Source organism: Salmo salar, chromosome 29, assembly GCF_965601325.2.
Source record: "Salmo salar chromosome 29, fSalSal1, whole genome shotgun sequence".
Lineage (NCBI taxonomy): Eukaryota > Metazoa > Chordata > Actinopteri > Salmoniformes > Salmonidae > Salmo > Salmo salar.
This window is the reverse complement of record NC_138319.1, coordinates 16,112,040-16,137,300: the sequence shown is the minus strand read 5'-3', so window position 1 is coordinate 16,137,300 and position 25,261 is coordinate 16,112,040. Positions and strand designations below refer to the sequence as shown.

At 41.3% G+C, this 25,261-nt stretch overlaps 2 protein-coding genes across 2 annotated transcripts in view; both read right to left on the bottom strand.

Moving 5' to 3' along the window:
• LOC106590200 (ADP-ribosyl cyclase/cyclic ADP-ribose hydrolase 1) overlaps positions 1-3,631 on the bottom strand; it is a 30,449-nt gene extending 26,818 nt beyond the window's left edge. Inside the window, exons 1-3 of the mRNA XM_014180956.3 lie at positions 3,174-3,631; positions 2,570-2,699; positions 2,311-2,446 (exon numbers count right to left, since the gene is read on the bottom strand). Coding sequence (XP_014036431.1) covers positions 2,311-2,446; positions 2,570-2,699; positions 3,174-3,397 — 490 coding nt within the window. The 5' untranslated portion in view covers positions 3,398-3,631. The remainder of the gene's footprint in view (positions 1-2,310; positions 2,447-2,569; positions 2,700-3,173) is intronic.
• An 11,049-nt stretch (positions 3,632-14,680) lies between these two features.
• LOC106590199 (ADP-ribosyl cyclase/cyclic ADP-ribose hydrolase 1) lies at positions 14,681-18,164 on the bottom strand. Its single transcript, XM_045710615.2, has 7 exons — positions 17,945-18,164; positions 17,578-17,716; positions 16,999-17,081; positions 16,747-16,820; positions 16,563-16,655; positions 16,166-16,252; positions 14,681-15,882 (listed from the first exon to the last, which is right to left on the bottom strand). Exons 1-7 carry the CDS (start codon positions 18,026-18,028, stop codon positions 15,426-15,428), a joined length of 1,017 nt encoding a protein of 338 aa, XP_045566571.2. The 5' UTR covers positions 18,029-18,164; the 3' UTR covers positions 14,681-15,425.
• Between the last annotated feature and the right edge of the window lie 7,097 nt (positions 18,165-25,261).

Here is a 25,261-nt window from a genome sequence, read left to right as displayed (position 1 = left end):
AGTCGCCGGAGCCGCCCGTCAGTCAGGAGTCGCCGGAGCCGCCCGTCAGTCAGGAGTCGCCGGAGCCGCCCGTCAGTCAGGAGTCGCCGGAGCCGCCCGTCAGTCAGGAGTCGCCGGAGCCGCCCGTCAGTCAGGAGTCGCCGGAGCCGCCCGTCAGTCAGGAGCCGCCGGAGCCGCCCGTCAGTCAGGAGCCGCCGGAGCCGCCCGTCAGTCAGGAGCCGCCGGAGCGGCCAGACTGCCCGGAGCCGCCAGAGCGGCCAGACTGCCCGGAGATGCCAGAGCGGCCAGACTGCCCGGAGCTGCCAGAGCGGCCAGACTGCCCGGAGCTGCCAGACTGCCCCAGCGGCCAGGATCAGCCAGAGTGGCCCATCTGCCCAGAGTCTGCCGATGACCAAAACCCAAGGGAGTCTAGCAGCAACCTTGAACTGAGTAAGCCTGACAATTCAGAACGTAAAGAGATTAACTGTTTAATTGCTGAGTCTGCATACAGGGTGGAGAGGTGGAGGTCTGCCCATGATCCGGAGCAGGGGGAGTCTGCCTACGGATCGAGGCTGATCGGGTCGGTCGGCACTCTGGAGGACAATAGGCTGGAGCCTGAACCACCACCTGCATAGGTGGGTTGGGGAGGGGGGGTGTAGCACAAGTGCCGTCGGTGACGGCAGCCACCCTCCCTTCCCTCCCTTTAGTTTAGGGGGATTTTTGTTGTTGTTTGGGGTTTTTGTTTTTCTTGAGGTGCTTCCGGGGTTAGCACCTTTAGGGGGGGGGGGGGGGGGTACTGTCACGTCCTGGTCAGTATAAGGGTTAATTGTCATTGTAGTTTGGTCAGGACGTGGCAGAGGATATTTGTTTTATGTGGTTCGGGGTGGTGTTTTGGTAAAAGGGCGTTTGATTTAGTATTTCCAGGTTTTTGGTTTATGGTCTATGTTTATGTATTTCTATGTGGAGTCTAGTGAGTGTGTTTCTATGGTTGATTAATTGGGGTTGGGACTCTCAATTGAAGGCAGGTGTTTTCTCTTTGCCTTTGATTGAGAGTCCCATATATTAGGGTGTGTTTGTCATTTGTGGGAGATTGTTCTTTGTCTAGCATGTATGAGCCTGAGAAGACTGTCAGTATATCGTGAGTTTTTTTTGTTGTTTTTGGTAATCATTTTGAGTTAATAAATGTTCAAAATGAACAAAACCAGTTCTGCTGCATATTGGTCCTCCTTTTCCGACGATGATTTCGCCATATCGTCTGACGACGACGAAATCCCTGACAGTAGTCACCTCATACAAGTACTTGGGAGTATGGCTAGACGGTACACTGTTCTTCTCTAAGCACATATCAAAGCTGCTGGCTAAAGTTAAATCTAGACCTGGTTTCCTCTATCATAATCACTCCTCTTTCACCACAGCTGCCAAACTAAGCCTGATTCAGATGACCATCCTACCCATGCTAGATTACGGAGACGTAATTTATAGATAAGCAGATAAGGGTGCTCTCGAGCAGCTAGATGTTCTTTACCATTCGGCCATCAGATTTGCCACCGATGCTCCTTATATGACACATCACGGCACTCTATACTTCTCTGTAAACTGGTCATCTCTGTATACCCGTCACAAGACTCACTGGTTGATGCTTATTTATAAAACCCTTTTAGGCCTCACTCCCCCTATCCGACATATCTACTGCAGCCCTCATCCTCCACATACAACACCCGTTCTGCCAGTCACATTCTGTTAAAGGTCCCCAAAGCACACACATCCCTGGGTCGCTCATCTTTTCAGTTCACTGCAGCTAGCGTCTGGAACGAGCACCCAAACAAACACTCAAACTGGACCGTTTCATCTCAATATCTTCATTTAAAGACTAAATCATGGACACTCTTATTGACAGTTGTGGCTGCTTTGCGTGATGTACTGTTGTCTCTACCTTCTTGCCGTTTGTGCTGTTGTCTGTGCCCAATAATGTTTGTACCATGTTTTGTGCTGCTACCATGTTGTACTGCTGCCATGTTGTGTTGCTACCATGTTGTTATCATGTTGTGTTACTACCATGCTGTGTTGTCATGTGTTGCAGCCTTGCTATGTGGTTGTCTTAGGTCTATCTTTATGTAGTGTTCTCTCTCTTGTTGTGATGTGTGTTTTGCCCTATTTATTATTTCTTTATGTTTTTATCCCAGCCCCCGTCCCCATAGGCCTTTTGCTAGGCCGTCATTGTAAATAAGAATTTGTTCTTAACTGACTTGCCTAGTTAAATAAAGGTTAAATAAAAAATGTAATGAATGAAAATGTACAGACTGGTGGTGTGTAGATCCATTTGAGCCTTACCATTGCTCTCCTCCTTGCCACACCAGGTCAGTCCATTCATGATGAAGCCGACTAGTGTGTCCTCGAGGGTCAAGAAGCAATCTCGCTTCTCTGTGAAGTCATGCACTATTTTCTTTGTTTTGCTCCAGAACAACATCTGGTGGTGCAATGAAATGTAAAAAAAATGTAAAAAAATATTTACTTGCAGCTGTCAATAAAACAAAACATATGAATATATTTGAGTGGTGTGTGTGTGAGCGAGCATGTGTGGGTATCTCACCCTGTTACAGACAGGATCCTGGACCACAGTATGGATAAGGGGGTCATAGGCCTCCATCGGTACATTACACGGGTCCCTCCCCACGAATGCTTGCTCAAATGCACTCCATATCTTTTGACAGTTGTTTGCACTGGAACAATCACAGGAATTATCAAGAATAGTATTGCTGCATTATCATACAAATACAAATATGGCCAATCATTGATTGAGGAAGGAATAGCTCCCTGAGAAATGGTTACTGAATAGGAGAAAACTAAACTGTTCTAACTGTTCACTCATTGTGTTAAGCTGTCTTGACTGTATTATAGTAAGATGGGGAACAGTGAGAGAGTATCAGAGCAGAGCTTGAACAAGCTAGCCACCCTGTTGTTACAAGGCAAATCCACATCCACCTGTGCCATAAAGCAACGCAGGTTCACATACATACAGACAGGGAGGCTACATCATACATACAATTGAGTCTTCGTGTAATGATATTCAACTATGGCAATGGAAATGGAATAAACTGCTGCAAAATGAGTTAACCTGAAGTTTGAGTTACTTTTAACAATAAGCTAAACATTTAAATTAAATGTGCAAAATAAATCTAATAAAAGTGTCTCACCTTGAGGATTTGTTGTTCTGTATAAATGCTTCACATTTGTCAATAATCGTTTTTTTAAGGCTTTCACTCGATGGGCTGGAACTAGACAGTACGTGACTGTGCACTACTCCCAGATAAATAGCGAAGATAACGACAAGTGAAAGTACTGCACAGAGACCCATGATTAGGCAGAGGCGAGTCCTTCGCTTTTTCCTTGGAAAACGGTGCGATTCTTCATGCTCCATGGCTACTCCTTGTTAAGTCAACTGTGAAATCGGCGCTCAAATGTGGTTTGTTTTTGTTTATGTTGTGCCAGTGGGATAGCCTATTGCTTCAACACCGTCGGTGCACTGAGTTCTATTTTCGGAGTTGGCCTTAGGGACAGTATGCTACGACGTTACCACGCGAATATCTCTACTGCGACGCACCGTACTGCATCTCAGTGATTGAGGCGTCACTACAGACACCCTGGATCAAATCCAGGCTGTATCACAACCGGCGGTGATTGGGAGTTACATAGGGCGGTGCACAATTGACCCAGCGTCGTCCGGGTTTGGCCAGTGTAGGCCGTCATTGTCAATAATAATTTGTTCTTAACTGACTTGCCTAGCTAAATAAATAAAATATAAATGTGAAATAACCTAGCCTACAATTTGGCTGTGGTATAGTTAGCTTTATATGAAATATTCATACTTTTCTTGTACCTCAAATTACAGTGGTGTACTTAAGAAAAATACTTTGAAGTACTACTTATGTCGTTTTTGGGGGGGTATCTGTAATTTACAACTTTTACTTTTACTCCTCTACATTACTAAAGAAAATATGTACTTTTTACTCCCATACATTTTCCCTGACACCCAAAAGTACTCGTTACATTTCGAATGCTCAGGCAGGACACCAATATGGTCCAATTCAAGCACCTATCAATATAAGGCATTGTCATCCCTACTGCCTCTGATCTGGCGGACTCACTAAACACAAATACTGAATTTGTTAATTATGTATAAATGTGGGAGTGTGCCCATCTGTCCATAAATAAAACACAAAAACTATAAAATTGTGGCATCTGGTTTTCTTAATATAAGGAATTATATGTGTAGCATTTAATTGTACGTTTTACTTTTACTCAAGTATTACAATGCAGTACTTTTTCCACCACTGTACATTTAAACCAGATACTGTAAGACTTTTACTCAAGTAGTATTGTACTGGGTGACTCTCACTTTTACTTGAGTCATTTTCTATTAAGGTATCTTTCACCCCCATTGTTAAACGGAACGTGCGTGATAGAAATTACATTCTGAATCAGCCGATGATGGCGAACAAGTTACAACCCCTGCTTTGCCATTCGGTGACTGCCATACATTTGTTTTCAGTTTGGATATTGGTTTGATATTCGGTGTTTGCTCGTCAATACCTCTTCGATGGAAGGAAAGTCCGAGCATGATTAGAGTGATATATCTAGAATCAGATGACAATAGAGAGCGAGGTATAGCCTTCGTTTTCTTTATTTCGTTTTGTTTTCAAAAAGTGACTTTACCTTGGTTTCAATTGTGGAATAATATGCGCTTGAAGCTAAGGGACTGTCTTAAAAGTGCATTCAGCAGAACCTGGTGTTAACAGAAAATGTGTTTTTGTCTTAATTAAATTATATAGAGATCTTCAACCAATTTTTTATTTTTTTTTACCCACAACAATTACATTAAAACGTGATGTTGTTAATTTCTTATGGTTTTATGTAAAACTACAAGGTCAAAAAACATAAATAGCCAATGATCTTTCTTACACAATCTATAATAGCTTACTTACATGGGCTAGAGAGCTAAAATCACTTGTAGCAAAGTCACTCATATCCCTAATTCATGATACACCCATTAGAATTCCAATTTTAAAGTTCCCTGATCATAAATGAATATTTATGTCATAATCATAATTTTTAATAGCTTCCGATCCACTCATGCTAGAGATCTACAGATACGTGCTATGTGTTTCCTGACCTCTATTATCAAGGCGATTTACTTTAAAAAAATCCTCCCCTTTGATTTTCTACAAATATTTATCATATTACTGCTGTGGTTATTTATTCACGTACAGATCAAGCTTCCAGTCCAATTGACATATACATCTAAAACCACTTGATTTTAGGTCACTTACTTCCCTCCTCCATAGTACACCCATTAGAATTGCCATTTTTCATTTTAATGATTCTACATGAATATCTAAAACCACATAGGGTAATGTCACTGATGGCGCATTCATGATAGGTTGGAAACACAGTTTAGTTGACAGTGATCATTTTTTCACTATTTCATGCACAGACTGCAATTGAATAATACTGTACTAATAACAATATTATAATTATTACTTACAAACAATGTTAGTTTGAATGCGTCTACAGTAATTATTTTATGAGGTAATGAACAAAGAATTGTATACATTTTTTGTTGTTGCATCAATTATGCCGCTATTATCTCTTTTTGGAACAGTCAACAAAAAACTAAGTTTATTGCGAGCTAGAAAATAAAAGAATGCCCATAACATATTTTTCAATTACACAGTGAGGAAGTTTCAAATCTATTTCAAAAAATAATATTAAACAGTGAATCTAAATAATTATTTACACTTCAATACATCATTAACATTCTTGCATTCTTCTATCTTCCAATATTTCCAATGTGCATAACCAAGTATAGGGCTACAATGAATATGTAAATGCAATGATTACATTTTTTTAGGGGGGGGGGGGGTTCAAGTCAATCCTTCAGGGGGAGGGGTTAATAAGTATTTGCCCCAATGAAGAATGACTATAACACAAGAGTTGTGTCACACCCTGAACTGTTTCACCGGTCTTTGTGATTGTCTCCACCCCCCTCCAGGTGTCACCCATCAATATAAATATTTAATGTGCAATTTAAAGTTTAATAAACATATGCACAGGTTGTACGACCTTGTCTCTATAGGCTACCTTTGAATTGTCTAATTATCCGTTAAGTCATCGTTTACCGAATTGTGGGGTGCGACCCCTGAGGGGGACGGACACGGGGACTGGGGGGACGGGGGGCGGTAACTGAACCAGATTGTAACACCTACAATAGCAAATCAACTTGATTCTTGATCCCAATTAAAGCTGGTACTTTTTTTCTATCTTAACGCTTGAGCCGCTAGTTGTGGCTCTCAACAACGTAATTGGTGGCTCCAGTTATGTTGTCATGGGTGACCCTATCGATGAGAACCTCACGCATTAGGTGCTCTTCCATCTCTCTTCCCTTCCTCTCTCTCAATTAGCATACCTTGAAACCTGTGAACTTGCAGGCTAAGTAATCAAAGTCAATGGAGTCAATTTGAAAAAGGTATATTTATAAATTAAGCACGACTAACACTTTTACAGGAAATATATTTTTCAGTAATGGCAAGTTTCTAGTGCAAAGCGTGTCAATGCTCCTCTTGCATGAGTACTATTTCTCAAAACGTAACAGTTCTATTCAGATGAAGTTTGTGATTTGAAAGACAACTTTGGCAGAATTACACACTTTCAAATCTAATTCTAGTATATGCTACAGAATTAGAGACAAATCTCTGGCAATATCAGTTCAATTCTGTTTCCGACAACAGCAGCAACCTATCCTTATTGTGTAGGTCTATAGAAAACACATTTGAAGGCCAACGTTGTGGAAAAAAACATTGTGGAAAAAACACCAATCATGTAGCCTATATTCAACCTTAGAATCATAATATCCTTAGAATACTTCAAGAAACACATTTATTTTGTATTTCAACAGAAATTAGGCCACCCTTGTTATGTCATCATTGATATGGTTTTGACATTATATTATAGGCCGATGAATGAGAAGATTCTATTTTTAGTGGCCAAAACAAGTTTTAGCTGCATCGGGTAGAGAGAGTGGAATAAGGAGATAATTACTTGTCAAGGGAATGATTACATTTATTTTGTATTTTATTTTATTTATTTAACCTTTATTTAACTTGGCAAGTCAGTAAAGAAAAAAATCGTATTTACAATGACGGCCTACCACGGCCAAACCCTAACCCGGACGATGCTGGGCCAATTGTGCACCGCCCTATGGGACTCCCAATAGCCGGTTGTGATACAGCCTGGAATCAAACCAGGGTCTGTAGTGACGCCTCTAGCACTAAGATGAAGTGCCTTAGAACGCAACGCCATTCGGGAGCCAATTATGGGTCCAAATTTGGGAGCCCATTATGGGTCCAAATTGGGAATTTACCCAGGACAATGGGACAAGCACCTCTTTTCTTACGAGAAGTAGGCATATCATGTTAAGCTATCTTCAATGACTAGAGAGTCAAGACACCCGTTTAAAACCTCTGCGGGATAGGTGTCCCTAAACCAGGACGGTTGTTGCTAATGTGCGCTAATGTGAATAGAATGACATTGTAAACAACAGTCAACTTTCCGGGACATAGGCATGTCTTATATGGGCAGAAAGCTTAAATTCTTGTTAATCCAACTGCAGTGTCCAATTTACAGTAGCTATTACATTGAAAAAATACCATGCTATTGTTTGAGGAGAGTGCACTTTTATCACGGCAGTTGGTTTGATACATTCACTGAAGGTAAATCATGTACTTACATTCAGTAATCTTGCTCTGATTTGTCATCCTGAGGGTCCCAGAGATAAAATGTAGCATAGTTTTGTTTGATAAAATCTATTTTTATATTAAAATGTAGGAAATGGGTTCTACAGTTTGAACCCCTGCTGTCCTTGTAAACGCATGTTTTACCAGATCTAATGTGTTATATTCTCCTACATTAATTTCTAATTTCCACAAACTTCAATGTGTTTCCTTTCAAATGGTATCAAGAATATGCATATCCTTGCTTCAGGACCAGAGCTACAGTCAGTTAGATTTGGGTATGTAATTTTAGGTGGAAATTGAAAAAAAGGGTCCGATCCTTAAGAGGCTTTAAAGCCCCTTCCGAAAGACAGCATCCTCCAGAGGACAATGTCATAGGCCCAATACCAAATCAACCCCTAGAACCTATTCCCTATGCACTTGTGTAGATCAGAAAGGATTTGATTGTACGGTGAAACTTCCACCTAGCCTATCAGAGGGCAAGTTGGAGCTATTGACATATTGATTACACCTGTCAAATCCACTCAGATCTCCACACTCTAAAAATAAAATGTTTTTGGAGTATCTTTTAGGGGTTCTTCAAATTTAAACTGTGGGGCAACCCATATAAGTTCTTTGAAGAACCCTTTAAAATTATTCTTCAAAGAACCCCTTTTAATGAAACCTCAAAGAACCTTTTGAAGAACCTTTTGGGGTACATTTTTTAACCACCCCCCCACCCCTTTTATTATTATTATTATTATTAATAATAATAATAATACCCATATCAATAACAACAATAACACAATATTTTAGTTGTCTGTGTTTATTATGATTTTAGTGGCAAAGCAGAATAAAAAAATCTAAATATGAGGTAAACTCTCAGCAGATCCCCAAGTCCAATGGGTATATCCTCTGTCGTGTTGATGTTAATGTGTTGATATTCTCCTTATCCATAGCCAGAATGATTTTGCAGTGTATGGTGATCGAACAGGTTTCCTGTTATATTCATCAGAGGTGTAGGGAGGGTGAAGTCTGTGAATCCAATAAATAGCAATTATACAATGTTTAATTAAACATTATTCATACATTGGTTCTTGTGGTGAATGTGAATGAAAAAAACTATTTTGATAGTGGTTGTCATACACGTACCATGTCCTTAATGTAGAGGCCTATGGGATTTTCATTGAAGAGGTAGGGGAGGAGGATGGTACATTTGATCTGCATAACATACCAATACCAATTGACATACCTTTGTATGCCTCCTCATCTATATATGCCTGCAGACACAGACACAAAAGTGAGCAGTTCAGTCATCTGCACCCAATACAGCTGGCCTGACCTCTTTGTTGATTGATAACCATTGAATTGTGTCCATTTTCACAAATATGAAAAGGTAGATGGTATCATCATCAAACAATATCAATTTAGATCAAACAAGGGACAAACCTTACCTTAAATGTAGGAGATTTTTTTTTAATGTTTCAGTTAACTGCTGTCCTTTAAAATTCAAATCCAAATGTTTCAGTTGGGCAATTACAGTAGGCTCCTGCAAGAAACCTCACCAACTAAGGAGGTTCCTAGATGAACTCCACCTCCTATGAGGTTCTTGGATCTTAGAAGAACCCTCGTTGAACGAGTTTTGCATAGGGCCGATTTGGGATTGGGCCATACACCAGTTTCAGGACCCAGTTCACTACATGCAGAGGCAAGGGATTGAATGTTGCAGAGTGGTAATAAAGTGCCTTAAATTATGAAGTGATAGTATTCAAATGTAGAAAGAAGTGGAAGGCGTGCAACCAATGTGAGTCAAGGTGCAACTAAAACATTTTATCATAGCTGAAAGGAAAGGGGTAACGCCACTCACCATTATATTTGTTTTTATTTAAACAACTACTAAAAGCAGGGGTTGGAACCAAAATTATTTTTAAAACTTTTAGTTCTGAACAGAAGCACTATTTTTTCCATTCAGTTGCCGCTGTTCCAACCAGCAAGATAAAGTTCTGAATCAGATCGAAACAAAACAAAGTACTGGCTTATATCGTTCATTTCTTTTCCTTTTTTAACCTTTCAAATCAACCGTTTTTTTCTCTCCATTTTAGCTAATTAAATTAGGCTACTTAACCAATCAGTGCAGATAGAGTAGGCAAGATATTTGTTTACATGCACAATGGACAGACAAGTGTAGCCTATGGCGCCAGATGCAACTGGAATTTTGCGGGTGGGGAGAGAGCGAGAGAGGGTTGAGGAGCAGGTTTGAGCGAGAGAGGGTTGAGAAGTCTTGAAGCACTGGACATCTTGTTATGACATGCATTATCTGAATTAGGTCCACAGAATTACAGTGCATTTGGAAAGTATTAATACCGCATCACTTTTGCCACATTTTGTTATGTTAAAGCCTTATTCTAAAATTGATTAAATAGTTTTTTTCCTCATCAATCTACACACAATAACACAATCCCTGCCGCTGAAAAACATCCACACAGCATCCCCATGCTTCACCGTAGGGATGGTGCCAGGTTTCCTCCAGACCTGACGCTTGGCATTCAGGCCAAAGAGTTCAATCTTGGTTTCATCAGACCATATAATCTTGTTTTTCATGGTCTGAGAGTCTTTAGGTGCCATTCGGCTAACTCAAAGGGGGCTGTCATGTGCCTTTTACTGAGAAGTGGCTTCCATCTGGCCACTCTACCATAAAGGCCTGATTGGTGGAGTGTTGCAGAGATGGTTGTCCTTCTGGAAGATACTCCCATCTCCACAGAGGAACTCTGGAGCTCTGTCAGAATGACAATTGGGTTCTTGGTCACCTGCCTGACCAAGGCCCTTCTCCCCCGATTACTCAGTTTGGCCGGGCGGCAAGCTCTAGGAAGAGTATTTGTGGTTCCAAACTTCTTCCATTTAAGAATGATGGAGGCCACTGTGTTCTTGGCACAACCTTCAATTCTGCAGAATCTTTTAGGTACCCTTCCCCAGATCTGTGCCTCGACACAATCCTGTCTCGGAGCTCTACGGACAATTCTTTCGACCTCATGGCTTGTTTTTTCCTCTGACATGCACTGTCAACTGTAGGACCTTGTATAGACAAGTGTGTGCCTTTCCAAATAATGTCCAATCAATTGAATTTACCACAGGTGGACTCCAGTCAAGTTGTAGAAACATCTCAAGGATGATCAATGGAAATAGGATGCACCTGATCTCAATTTCGAGTCTCATAGCAAAGGGTCTGAATACTTATGTAAATAAGGTATTTCTGTTTTTAATGTAATACATTTGTAAAAATGTCAAAAATCCTGTTTCCGCTTCATCATAATGGGATATTGTGGGTAGATTGCTGAGGATAAAAAAACAAAACATTTTTAGAGTAAGGCTGTAACATAACAAAATGTGGAAAAAGTCAAGGGGTCTGAATACTTTCTGAAGGCACTGTATAATAATGAATTTGATCAAATCCGGGGCGGCAGCGTAGCCTAGTGGTTAGAGTGTTGGACTAGTAACCAAAAGGTTGCAAGTTCAAATCCCTGAGCTGACAAGGTACAAATCTGTTGTTCTGTCCCAGTAAATAAGAATTTGTTCTTAACTGACTTGCCTAAAGGTAAAATAAAATGTTTAAAAAATCCATGTCAATGACAACATAACAAGGGTAGCCTAATTTCTGTTGCAGATTTTCTGAAATTGAAATCCCAAATAATTGTGGTTCTTGAAGTATTCTAAGGATATTATGATTCTAAGGTTGAATATAGGCTACATGATTGATGATTTTTTTCCACAATGTTGGCCTTCAAATGTGTTTTCTATAGACCCACACAATAATTGTCGGATTGTCGGAAACAGATTTGAACTTAAATCGCCAAAGATGTGTCTCTAATTCTGTAGCATATACTAGAAAAACATGTCAAAGTATGTAATACAGCCAAATTTGTCATTCCAATCACAAACTTGAGCGGAATAGAACTATTGCGTTTTGAGAAATAGTACTCATGCAAGAGGCGCATCTCCACACTTCGCACTAGAAACTTTTTCCATGACTAAAAACAGATTTTTTCTATATGCCTTTTTCAGATTGACTCCACTGTTCGATTACTTAGCCTAAAAGTTAGCTCACATGTTTCAAGGTATGTTAATGAGGGAGAAGAAGGGAAGAAGGCAGGAGCATGCCGCGTGAGGTGCGCGTTGACAGCTACAACTCGGGACAACATAAATGGAGCCGCCAATGAATTACCTCGTACCCCTGCACATTGACTCGATACTGGTAGCACTTGTATATAGCCAAGTTATCGTTACTCATTGCGTATTTATTATAACTTTTATTTTTATGTTTTACTTTTCTATTATTTCTCTATTTTCTTTCTCTCTGCATTGTTGTTAAGGGAAGAGGTCCCTGAACCAATAGTTGGTTGTATTTACAAAAGTAATATGGGGTGGAAGCTATTGGAGTTTTAAGGAAGTATTTTGTATTTAAAGTCCATTTGCATTCATAGAAAATAACCAAAATCATAAAATACTAACTAATTGCCGTAGATTGTACAGAGGAGGTCCCTGAATCAATAATAGTTGGCAGTATTCATGCCAGGAAGGCCAAAAAGATCATCAAGGACATCAACCACCCAAGCCAAGGCCTGTTCACTCCGTTATCATCCAGAAGGTGAGGTCAGTACAGGTACAACTAAGCTGGCTTCTATATCAAGGCCATCACACTGTTAAATAGCCATCACTAGCCGGCTTCCACCAAGTACCCTGACCTTATTTTTTTACGGAACTGAACAGCAAAAACAAGGGGTGTAAATTGTTTGCTATCGTCAGCTGATTTAGAATATGATATTTCTATCATCCTGGCATGTTCCTTGAAGAGGTATTGACAAGAAAAGTCCATGAATACACACCAGTGGTGTGTATTCATGGATGCCAAGGGAAGCCAGGCTTCCCCCCAAAATATTTCAAAAACATTTTTTTAAATCATATAAAATGTATCTTTCGTCTCTGTGTCATAAAAACAACACCTCTCTCTGTATGTGTAGCCCATCTATCTGATGCTGACTGGTCAAAAAGAGTATGACATTGTTGCCACCTGTAGCATTGAATGCAAGGGAAGCCAGCAGCATTTGGCATTCCTTGATAAAGTGTAATAGCCAATCAGCGTTGACCTAAACCAGAGAGTAAGAGGAAGCGAGAGGCCCAGCTCGGCGGAAAATCTTTCTGTCTGTCCCTCGTTTATCAACCAACCGTAAAATCTAATCTGACTGTAAAATAGCCTTGTGGTCATTTTCACGCAAAGATGTGTATTTATCAATGTGAATGTGATCGTTTGAGGTGTACAAATCCCATGTCTGCTCTGAGCTGGGTGTACACAGTTTTACAGGTGAACAAGTGGTGATGGTTTTGGAATACATGATAAAATAGAACTTGATTGTCAAAGTACATAATAGACTAATAACTGGGTTTGATAAGTAAACAAGATTAGGGACCAATCAGAGAGCAGGGTTATAATGATGTCATTATGAAAGGACCAATCACAGAGCAGGGTTATGACCATGTCATTATGAATGAACCAATCAGAGGGCAGAGTTTTGATGATGTCATTATCACATAAATATAATTAATCTGTCTTTATTTCAGTTAAAATCAACAGACATAGTAAACAAACAGCAAAATGTGTCTGTATATCTAAAGACAACTTAGAGTATAATGCATTGAAAGGTGACACATAGCCTACTATGGGAGTAATTTTTAGGGTGGATGTAACCTATCTATAGATGTAGCCTCTGTCTGTGCAGTAGGCTGTTAGCACAGGGCAGGCAGGAGAACTGTTGAGGGTTTCGGATGCACTGGAGGATCATCAGAGTTCTGTGAGGAGACAAGATTCAAAATAACAATGTGCAATCTACTGTGCTTAGGGTTCTGTTCACTTTCCCAAAATTCCCAAGTTTTCCAGAAATCCTGGCTGGATGTTTCCCAGAATCAGGTTTGAACTAGAAAAGGACATTTCCTAAGGAAAATGTGTATGCTTGCTAGTCTTAAAGTGTTTATGCTTGTGAAATAGTAGTGTCAGTGACTGCAGTAATGGTAGTAGTAGTAATGGTAGTAATACGGTTTTCATAAACTATGGGTTAGTTAAAGTTAGTTATTTTGGGGTGGTTTGTAGGTGTAGTTATTGAAGAGGGTTTTTGTGGGTTAGTATAGTAGGCTAGCAGGAGTACTATAGCATCTTAAGCCATATCATGTGTTTTTAAGCTCTCAAAATGTTTTAGTTGGAACATTATGATAGTTCTGTGGCAGTGACTTCAGTTTAGAATGTTGAAGCCTCCATTCTGCCATTGAAATGAATGGGGATACAACAAACTTTATAGATTATAAAGTATGAATGCTTCCAAAAAGCGGTGTTGAGGTAATCTAAGTTGAGTCAGTCAGCACAATGTTGGGGCGGTGTTTCTAGCTGGAACGGATCAAGGCAGCGGCAAATATTTGTTTTGCCTTTGAAGTCTATGGAGCTTTTATCCTAATTTAAAACGGTTATAGTTCAAAAAGTACAAATAGCATCAACAATCTTTTGACAAGCAATCTACAATGAACAAAAATATAAACGCAACATCCAACAATTTCACATTTTTTACTGAGTTACAGTTGAAAGTAAATTGAAATAAATTCATTAGGTAGGCCCTAATCTATGGATTTCACATGACTGGGCATAGGCCCACACACTTGGGAGCCCACCCACTGGGGAGCCAGGCGTGGCTACACGTGGTCTGCGGTTGTGAGACTAGTTGGATGTACTGCCAAATTCTCAAAAATGATGTTGGAGGCGGCTTATGGTAGAGAAATCACCATTCAATTCTCTGGCAACAGATGTGGTGGACATTCCTGCAGGCTCCCTCAAAACTTGAGACATCTGTGGCCTTGTATTGTGTGACAGAAGTACACATTTTTGAATGGTATTTTATTGTGCCCAGCACAAGGTGGAGCTGTGTAATGATCATGCTGTTTAATCAGCTTCTTGATATGCCACACCGGTCAGGTGGATGAATTATCTTGGCATAGGAGAAATGCTCACAAACAGGGTTGTAAACATATTTGTGCCCAACATTTTTGAGAAATAAGATTTTTGTGCGTGTGGAACATTTCTGGGATATTTTATTTCATTTTACAAGTTGAGTCAGTCTGTAACATGTCAAAGTTGGTTTGGTCTTTGTAGCTTTAACAGTTCAAGAACAGTGGAAAATCCAAATGGCGTTTCTAGCTTTAAAGGTTGAAGACTAGTTACAGTCCAAACTTTTACCATGTTAATAACCTATGCCAATTGAAATGCATTGGGATTTATGCAAATATGGTTGTAGTGTCAAAAATAATCAGTAGTATCCCCCAATTCTTTTTCAAACAACAGTCTCATAGTAACGTGTGCGCTGGGAGTCGAGAAGCAAGTTCAGGGAGTGAATAATTTCATAAATGAACAAAACATAATACAAAACAAGAAACACAAACAACGCACAGACATCAAACAGAAACAATGACACCTGGGGAAGGAACCAAAAGGAGTGACATATATAGGCTGAGGCGTGAGAGCCTGATGAGCCGGCTGAGACCTCCCTGGTTGCATTGGTCGAGGCACGGGAACCTGTTCACCCAGCTGAGGCATAGGAGCCTATCGAGCCCGCTGAGGTATAGGAGTCTATCGTACCCGCTGAGGAATCACAGCCTGTCGATCCCGCTGAGGTATGGAAACCCGTCGAGCCAGCAAAGGCAGGAAAACCCCTCGAACCCGCCAAGGTATGGGAATCCTACAAACCGGCTGAGGCCTCCCAGGTAGCTCCAGTTCTGACCCCCAGACCCGACATCACCTCCAACACAAAAACCAAAAAACTCTCTGATGCTTCCCTTTGGTGAGGCGTCATTCTGTAACGTGTGCGCTGGGAGTCGGAAAGCAAGTTCAGGGAGTGAATAATTTAATAAATGAACGAAACATAATACAAAACACGAACAACACACAGACATGAAACAGAAACAATGACACCTGGGGAAGGAACCAAAAGGAGTGACATATATAGGGCAGGTAATCAAGGAGATGATGGAGTCCAGGTGAGTGTCATTATGAGCTGATGCGCGTAACGATGGTGACAGGTGTGGCCATAATGAGCAGCCTGGTGACCTAGAGGCCGGACAGGGAGCACACATGACAATCAGTGGTAGTCTGGACGTTTTAAAATTGCTTTGGTGTTGGTAGCTTTTACGGTTTTGGCGTTAGAGGTTCCAGCAGATGGCAAATAATAATAATAAGTATGACCAGTTTCTAAAATTTGCTTTGCTTTCAGCAAGCATACCTAATAAGAAGGAATACTCAGGATTTCTGGAAAACTAGAAAGTTACCGAAATGTTCAAAACAAATTGTGTTTTAGTGAAGGAGAAAGTGAGGTATAGGTGATGTGACTTACAGGTCACTGTCTGTGCAGGTCCAGCGGAACCCTCTGGTCTTTAGGACATTGATCAAATCCACAATGGAACCCTGAGTGCAGGATTCTCTAAAGGAGGATAGAACGAGGATACATAAAGTACATAACATATAGTATTTCTAAAGGTTGGTGTATTGTAGACAAACCATTTGTATCTGATGCAACTTGACAATAACATAATTTGCATCACATTTGCATAGATAAACTTATTTTGTGTTGATATTGAAAGATATGCCCAGTTCGTAACTTGGGTGTTTATCTAGGGTTCGTTCCAAATGGCACCCTATTCCCAATGTGGTGCATTACTTTTGACCAGGCCCCAACGGGCTCTATGTATGGAATAGAGTGCCATTTGGGACGTATTCCTAGTCATTCTCACATGAAGGGTCCCTCCAGGTTGGCCACCACCTTGATGTTGACATGATCCACCATTCTGGGGTTCAGGCTGTCTAGCTCCACACTCCCAAACATGCTAGAACAAGATGAAAAGGACCAGAGTGAAACAATCACTACCACTGTTAGACCACTATGTACTGTCAGTGGCTGTCACGTCTTCGTCTTACCTTTTCCTGTTGAAAGCATTCTCTATGGATCCATTGAGCAGCACTGTGATGTTGCCACATGCCGCTGCAGCAAACTGGCAAACATACAGAGATGAGGCAATCATAGCCAGACATAGTCCACAATATACAGTAGACATGTCATGCAGTCACCCAGTATCTCAGAATCACAAGGCATATCCCTACCACAAAAATACTGCCATGAGATTAGTGGCATTCGTGTAATTTAGGCTACCATTTTGTGAGTGAGCTTACATTTTGTGAGGCTTGTCTCCACAAGGAATAGACAGGATGGTTTACACACGTTGACCAGTCTGGGCAAGAGTTGAAATCAAAGCCTAACAATGAGAAACACATGAAGGAGCTTCATAAGAAAGAGCCAGCCATTTTTTACATAGAAAAACCACCACAGAGACAAAGTCAATGACATCCGCTGGGAAGATTACATTATCCTTCTAAGGAAAAGCAAAGTCATTCTCCTTGTTTGATTCGTGTGCAGAGCAGGGGGGGGGTCTCCGGTGCAAAATTGGAAGAGTTTACCACAGAGATGGGGGTGTAAAACATGGTGTTGTGATACAGCTGTGCTACATAACACCCTATGTGTGCGATATCCCCCACTCTGTCTCAACTTCCTCTAAGCACTGACCCAAACATTACATCTGTGGCCAACCACAGAGCCCGAGCCTGTCATATTGTGACCTCTCTCCTCATCAGGGGCTTTGGAGTGATGGCTTGGCGCCCACTGGAACAACTGTTCCTTCAGTTTTTTGGGGAACAATGTGAAGAGAGGAATCATAACTCTCTCTCTCTCTCTCAGATCATGATGAATCCTACCTCTGTCTTTCTCTTCCTGTCCGCACCAGATGAGGTCATTAAACATGTATCCCACCAGCGTGTCCTCCAGGGTCCAGAAACGACGTGTTACAGCTGCATAGCTGTGCATCAGCTCCCTGGTCTTACTCCAGAACAGCAACTACAAAAACCACAAGGGCAACAAGCACAAACCAGATACTAGATATCAGAGGAATCATACAGTAGATACTCAAGAAATCAAAGATACTCAAAAACACAACACAGTCAGTTACATCCTCAGAGGATTCAGGGCCCGTAATCATAAAGCGTCACAGGGTAGGAATGCTGATCTAGGATCAGGTCCCACCTGTCTCAGATGAGAATCCAGCGCTGCCATGGTGATACTCACCTTACCACATGTCAGAGTCTGTGGCGTGGCATGGAACATCCTTTTGTAGTCCTTAACCTTCACGTTACAGCGAGACTTCCTCATGACAGCCTCCTCAAACTCCCTCCAGATCTCCTCACAGTCATAGCTACAGTAACACACACAGCACTTTTACCTACAGTACCAGTCAAAAGTTTGGACACACCTAGTCATTCCAGGGTTTTCGTTTATTTTTACAATTTTCTACATTGTAGAATAATAGTGAAGACATCAAAACTATGAAATAACACATATGGAATCATGTAGTAACCAAAAAAGTGTTAAACAAATCAAAATATATTTAATATTTGAGATTCTTCAAAGTAGCCACCCTTTGCCTTGATGACAGCTTTGCACACTCTTGGAATTCTCTCAACCAGCTTCATGATGTAGTCACCTGGAATGCATTTGAATTAACAGATCTGCCTTGTTAAAAGTTAATTTGTGGAATGTATTTCCTTTTTAATGCATTTGAGCCAATCAGTTGTGTTGTGACAAGGTAGGGGTGGTATACAGAATATAGCCCTATTTGGTAAAAGACCAAGTTCATATTATGGCAAGAACAGCTCAAATAATCAAAGAGAAATGACAGACAATTATTACTTTAAGACATGAAGGTCAGTCAATGCGGAAAATTCCAGGAACTTTAAAGTTTCTTCAAGTACAGTCGCAAAAAACATCAAGCGCAATGATGAAACTGACTCGCATGAGGACCGCCACAGGAAAGGAAGACCCAGAGTTACCTCTGCTGCAGAGGATAAGTTCATTTGAGTTAACTGCACCTCAGATTGCAGCCCAAATAAATGCTTCACAGAGTTCAAGTAACAGACACCACTCAACATCAACTGTTCAGAGGAGACTGCATGAATCAGGCCCTCATGGTCAAATTGCTGCAAAGAAACCACTACTAAAGGACAAAACTAATAAGAAGAGACTTGCTTGGGCCAAGAAACATGAGCATTGTACATTAGACCGGTGGAAATCTGTCCTTTGGTCTGATGAGTCCAAATTTGAGATTTTTAGTTCCAACTGCCTTGTCTTTGTGAGACACGGAGTAGGTGAACGGATGATCTCTACATGTGAGGTTCCCACCGTGAACCATGGAATAGGAAGTGTGATGGTGTGGGGGTGCTTTGCTGGTGACACTGTCGGTGATATATTTAGAATTCAAGCACAATTAACCAGCATGGCTACAGCATTCTGCAGCGTTCTGCAGCGATATGCCATCCAATCTGGTTGCCGCTTAGTGGGACTATCATTTGTTTTTCAACAGGACAATGACCCAACATACCTCCAGGCTGTGTAAGGGCTAATTGACCAAGAAGGAGAGTGATGGAGTGCTGCATCAGAGGGCCTGGCCTCCACAATCACCTGACCTCAACCCAATTAAGAAGGTTTGGGATGAGTTGGACCACAGAGTGAAGGAAAAGCAGCCAACGAGTGCTCAGCATATGTGGGAACTCCTTCAAGACTAATGGAAAAGCATTCCAGGTGAATCTGGTTGAGAGAATGCCAAGAGTGTGCAAAGCTGTCATCAAGGCAAAGAGTGGCTACTTTGAAGAATCTAAAATTGATTTGTTTAACACTTTTTTGGTTACTACATGATTACATGTGTGCTATTTTATAGTTTTGATGTCTTCAATATTATTCTACAATGTAGAAAATAGTACAAATAAAGAAAACCCTTGAATGAGTAGGTGTGTCCAAACTTTTGACAGGTACTGTATTTCTAATCATAGATAACATTTTTCAAAATGTCATGTTGAGAGCATGTTGCATATAATTAAATAAGATCCCTTACGAAAAAACCACATGAATTTCACGTAATCACGTGATCTCATGTGATTTTATGTGAAGTTAATGTGATAACATGTGACAACATGTGAGCACATGATCTCATGTGAAATAAATGTGACAACATGGGGATGCAAAAAACATGTGATACCATGAAAATACACATGACATTTGAGCACATGTGATAACCCAGGTGTTAAATGGCATTGAGAATATTTTACTTTAAATGCTTAATTTACATTAATTCAATTTAAACAGTCATGGTCCCCTGCAGGTTTTGGTTAGATTCTGGTTTGTTCCAGGGCCATCCCCCAAGAACATTTTTAAAACATAGTGTCAACCTGAAATGCAACCTGAAATGTCCTGCTGCATGTCCTTCCATACCACCAATATTTTCAAATGTATAAAAAAAGGTATATCACATTTACATAAGTATTCAGAACATTTACTCCATACTTTTTTAAGCACCTTTGGCAGAGATTACAGCCAGACAGGATTGGGTTGAGGCAGAGATCTGTGGAATGGTACCAAAACATTTCTGCAGCACTGAAGGTCCCCAAGAACACAGTGGCCTCCATCATTCTTAAATGGAAGAAGTTTGGAATCACCAAAACTCTTCCTGGAGCTGGCCACCTGGCCAAAGGGAGCAACCGAGGGAGAAGGGCCTTGGTCAGGGAGGTGAACAAGAACCTGGTGGTCACTCTGAAAGAGCTCCAGAGTTCCGCTGTGGATATGGGAGAACCTTCCAGAAGGACAACCATCTCTGCAGCACTCCACTAATCAGACTTTTATGGTAGAGTGGCCAGACGGATGCCACTCCTCAGTAAAAGGCACATGACAGCCCGCTAAGAGTTTGCCAAAAGGCACCTAAAGACTCTCAGACCATGAGAAACAAGATTCTCTGGTCTGATGAAACCAAGATTGAACTCTTTGGCCTGAATGCCAAGCGACAGGTCTGGAGGAAACCTGGCACCATCCCTATGGTGAAGCATGGTGGTGGCAGCATCATGCTGTGGGGATGTTTTTCAGCAGCAGGGACTGGGAGACTAGTCAGGATCGAGGCAAAGATGAATGGAGCAAAGTACAGAGAGATCCTTGATGAAAACCTGCTACAGAGCGCTCAGGACCTCAGACTGGGGTGAAGGTTCACCTTCCAACTGGACAACAACCCAAGCACACAGTGAAGATAACGGAGGAGTGGCTTCGGGACAAGTCTTTGAATGTCCTTGAGAGGCCCAGTCAGATCCCGGACTTGAACCCGATCGAACATCTCTGTAGAGACCTGAAAATAGCTGTGCAGCAACGCTCCCCATTCAACATGACAGAGCTTAACAGGAACTGCAGAGAAGAATGGGATAAACTCCCGAAATATAGGTGTGCCAAGCTCGTAGTATCATACCCAAGAAGACATGAGGCTGTAATCGCTGCCAAAGGTGCTTCAACAAAGTATTGAGTAAAGGGTATGAATACTTATGTAAATGTTATATTTCGTGTTTTTTATTATTTATTTTTTGCAAAAATAAAAAATGAACAGTTTTTGCTTTGTCCTTGTTGGGTATTGGGCATAGATTGATTAGGGTAAAAATGTAAATGTAATCAATTTTAGAATAAGGTAAAATATGGAAAAAGTTAAGGGGTCTGAATACTTTCCGAATGCACTCTATATACAAAAGTATGTGGACACCCCTCCAAATTAGTGTATTTGGCTATTTCAGCCACACTTGTTGCTGACAGGTGTATAAAATCGAGCACACAGCCATGCAAACATTGGCAGTAGAATGGCCTTACTGAAGAGCTCAATGACTTTCAATGGGGCACTGTCATAGGATGCTACATTTCCAACAAGTCAGTTCGTCAATTTTTTGCCCTGCTAGAGCTGCCCCGGTCAAATATTGGCAGTAGAATGGCCTTACTGAAGAGCTCAGTGACTTTCAACGTGGCACTGTCATAGGATGCCACCTTTCCAACAAGTCCGTTCGGCTGGAATGGTGTAAAGCTCGCCGCCATTGCACTCTGGAGCAGTGGAAACACATTCTCTGGAGGAGGAATTAAGGGTCTGGGGCGGTTTTTCATGGTTCGGGCTAGGCCCCTTAGTTCCAGTGAAGGGAAATCTTAACGCTATAGCATAGAATGACATACTAGACGATTCTGTGCTTCCAAATTTGTGGCAACAGTTTGGGGAAGGCCCTTTCCTGATTCAGCATGACAATGGCCCTGTGCATAAAGCGAGGTCCATACAAGAAATAGTTTGTCGAGATCGGTGTGGAAGAACTTGACTGGCCTGCACAGAGTCCTGACCTCAACCCCATTGAACATCTTTGGGATGAATTGGAACGCCGACTACGAGCCAGGCCTAATCACCCAACATCAGTGCCCAACCTCACTAATGCTCTTGTAGCTGAATGGAGAGCCTTCCCAGAAGAGTGGAGGCTGTTATAGCAGTAAATGGGGGACCAACTCCATATTAATGCAATGATTTTGGAATGAAATGTTCGACGAGCAGGTGTCCACATACTTTTGGTCGTGTAGTGTAGTTGTCCTCCGGCTACACCATAACGCTACCCCAGAGAGTGCTGCTGAGGCTACTGTAGAACTTCATTGCAAAACAATGTGTTTTAATCAATTATTTGGTGACATTAATACATTTTGTATAGTTTTATCTAAAAAGGATAACTTTTTTAATGTTTCACAATAAAAAAAAAAATGAAATTCACTGTTGAGGATGGTTCTTCCCTTCCTCCTCTGAGAAGCTTCCACTGATTTCACAGCTACACATGAACTCACATGGTACAGTTCGCTACCTTGTAAGTATAATGGGAGGGCAAACTGTAAACTGAGGGACCGGAGGTCCTTTTAAAAATTTTAAAGCTCGTGTCTGGAGTCGGACACGAGCTTTGCTGTACTATAAGGCAGCCCCCCCACACCTCTCTGATTCAGACACATTTCATTTGAAGGCATTCAGTTGTACAACTGACTAGGTATCCCCCTTTCCCCTTATAGAGAGTTTAGTTTGAGTTAAGTCGGGTCTCTCTCCCTCTCCCCCTTTTCTTTCCCGCTCTCCTCACTCTCTCCCCCTTGAGGTGGATATCAAGTGATCTGGAGTAGTACTTGCAATAGTTTTCCACTTCTACTTTCTTAACACCAAGCATCATAAAACATTATGACACAGTAATAACCATGTCATAATATGTCATAACAGTAGACATGACTTGTCATAACCTGTCACAGTACAGTCATAACTCATGACACATATTTAGACCTGTTGTGACATTTATTGCATTATTTTATGGCTGGTTATGACACCTACATAAGAGTGTTAAAACCCACAAAGCCTACCAGATTACACCATTGCCTACTTGAAAACATCATGTGTATGTTATATAACATTTTCTGAAATGTACCATATTCAATTATTGTAATTGTGCACACACTGATGTCAGACATGTACCTACTGTACCCCAATGATCTGTTGCTGATGACTGGGATGAATGCAGGACCAGATTTCAGGAGCAGGACAAGACACTTTCTTTTTGACTGATGACTGACATATGGGCATGCACGTGATAGGCCTATCTGGCTTATATGATTATGATGGTCATAATGCTTCTTGGCAGAATCCAAAAGTGTATTTTTTTTGTCCAAGTAAAACGACACAGGATGGTCATAATACTTCATGACAGTGTCATAAAGTGTATTTTCTACAAGTTATTTAAGCAATAAGGCCCGAGGGCACACACACACACACACACACACACACACACACACACACACACACACACACACACACACACACACACACACACACACACACACACACACACACACACACACACACACACACACACACACACACACACACACACACACACAGTTCAACTCCCAGAGAAAGGGAGGATGATGTGGGACTCAGAGGAGAGGTGCAGAGTCTGTCACAAGAAGCTGTGTAGAGCCCAAAGCTTTATGACGCACTACCAATTGCACTGCCCCCTTTAAACTTTTATGACCGAAGACATTGGTTGCCTTTGTTTTCACGCCCTGATTAGAATTATGATTCAAGGAAATGGATAGATTGTAGTGTCCAAAAGGGTGCTAGATGTAGCCACGCAGTTATTCCTCATAAGTCTCACGCATTATGTCGCTAGCCCATCACTCTCTAACAGGAGGGAGTGCATTTATCTTAGCTGTGACATATTCGTTCTCAACAAGTACAGAAACATCACTCACGCCTCTCCAATACAGCCCCCTCTCTGCCTGTGAGGCTGTGACAGACATGGTGGGCCATGTAAACACAGCTGAAGTTGGAAGATTACATACGCTTAGGTTGGAGTCATTAAAACTTGTTTTTCAACCACTCCACAAATTTCTTGTTAACAAACTATAGTTTTGGCAAGTCGGTTAGGACATCTACTTACAGAAGTAATTTTTCCAACAATTGTTTACAGACAGATTTTTTCACTTATAATTCACTCTATCACAATTCCAGTGGGTCAGAAATGTACATACACTAAGTTGACTGTGCCTTTAAACAGCTTGGAAAATTCCAGAAAATGATGTCATGGCTTTGGAAGCTTCTGATAGGCTAATTGACATAATTTGAGTCAATTGGAGGTGTACCTGTGGATGTATTTCAAGGCCAACCTTCAAACTCAGTGCCTCTTTGCTTGACATCATGGGAAAATCAAAAGAAATCAGCCAAAACCTCAGAAAAGAAATTGTAGACCTCCACAAGTCTGGTTCATCCTTGGAAGCAATTTCCAAATGCCTGAAGGTACCACATTCATCTGTACAAACAATAGTACACAAGTATAAACACCATGGGACCACACAGCCGTCATACCGCTCAGGAAGGAGACACGTTCTGTCTCCTAGAGATGAACGTACTTTGGTGCGAAAAGTGCAAATCAATCCCAGAACAACAGCAAAGGACCTTGTGAAGATGCTGGAGGAAACAGATACAAAAGTATCTATATCCACAGTAAAACGAGTCCTATATCGACATAACCTAAAAGGCCGCAAAGCACGGAAGAAGCCACTGCTCCAAAACAGCTATAAAAAGTCAGACTACGGTTTGGAAATGCACATGGGGACAAAGATCATACTTTTTGGAGAAATGTCCTCTGGTCTGATGAAACAAAAATAGAACTGTTTGGCCATAATGACCATTGTTATGTTTGGAGGAAAAAGGGGGAGGCTTGCAAGCCGAAGAACACCATCCCAACCGGGAAGCACAGGGTTGGCAGCATCATGTTGCGGGGGTGCTTTGCTGCAGGAGGGACTGGTGCACTTCACAAAATAGATGGCATCATGAGGGAGAAAAATTATGCGGATATATTGAAGCAACATCTCAAGACATCAGTCAGGAAGTTAAAGCTTGGTCGCAAATGGGTCTTCCAAATGGACAATGACCCCAAGCATACTTCCAAAGCTGTGGCAAATGGCTTAAGGACAACAAAGTTAAGGTGTTGGAGTGGCCATCACAAAGCCCCGACCTCAATCCTATAGAAC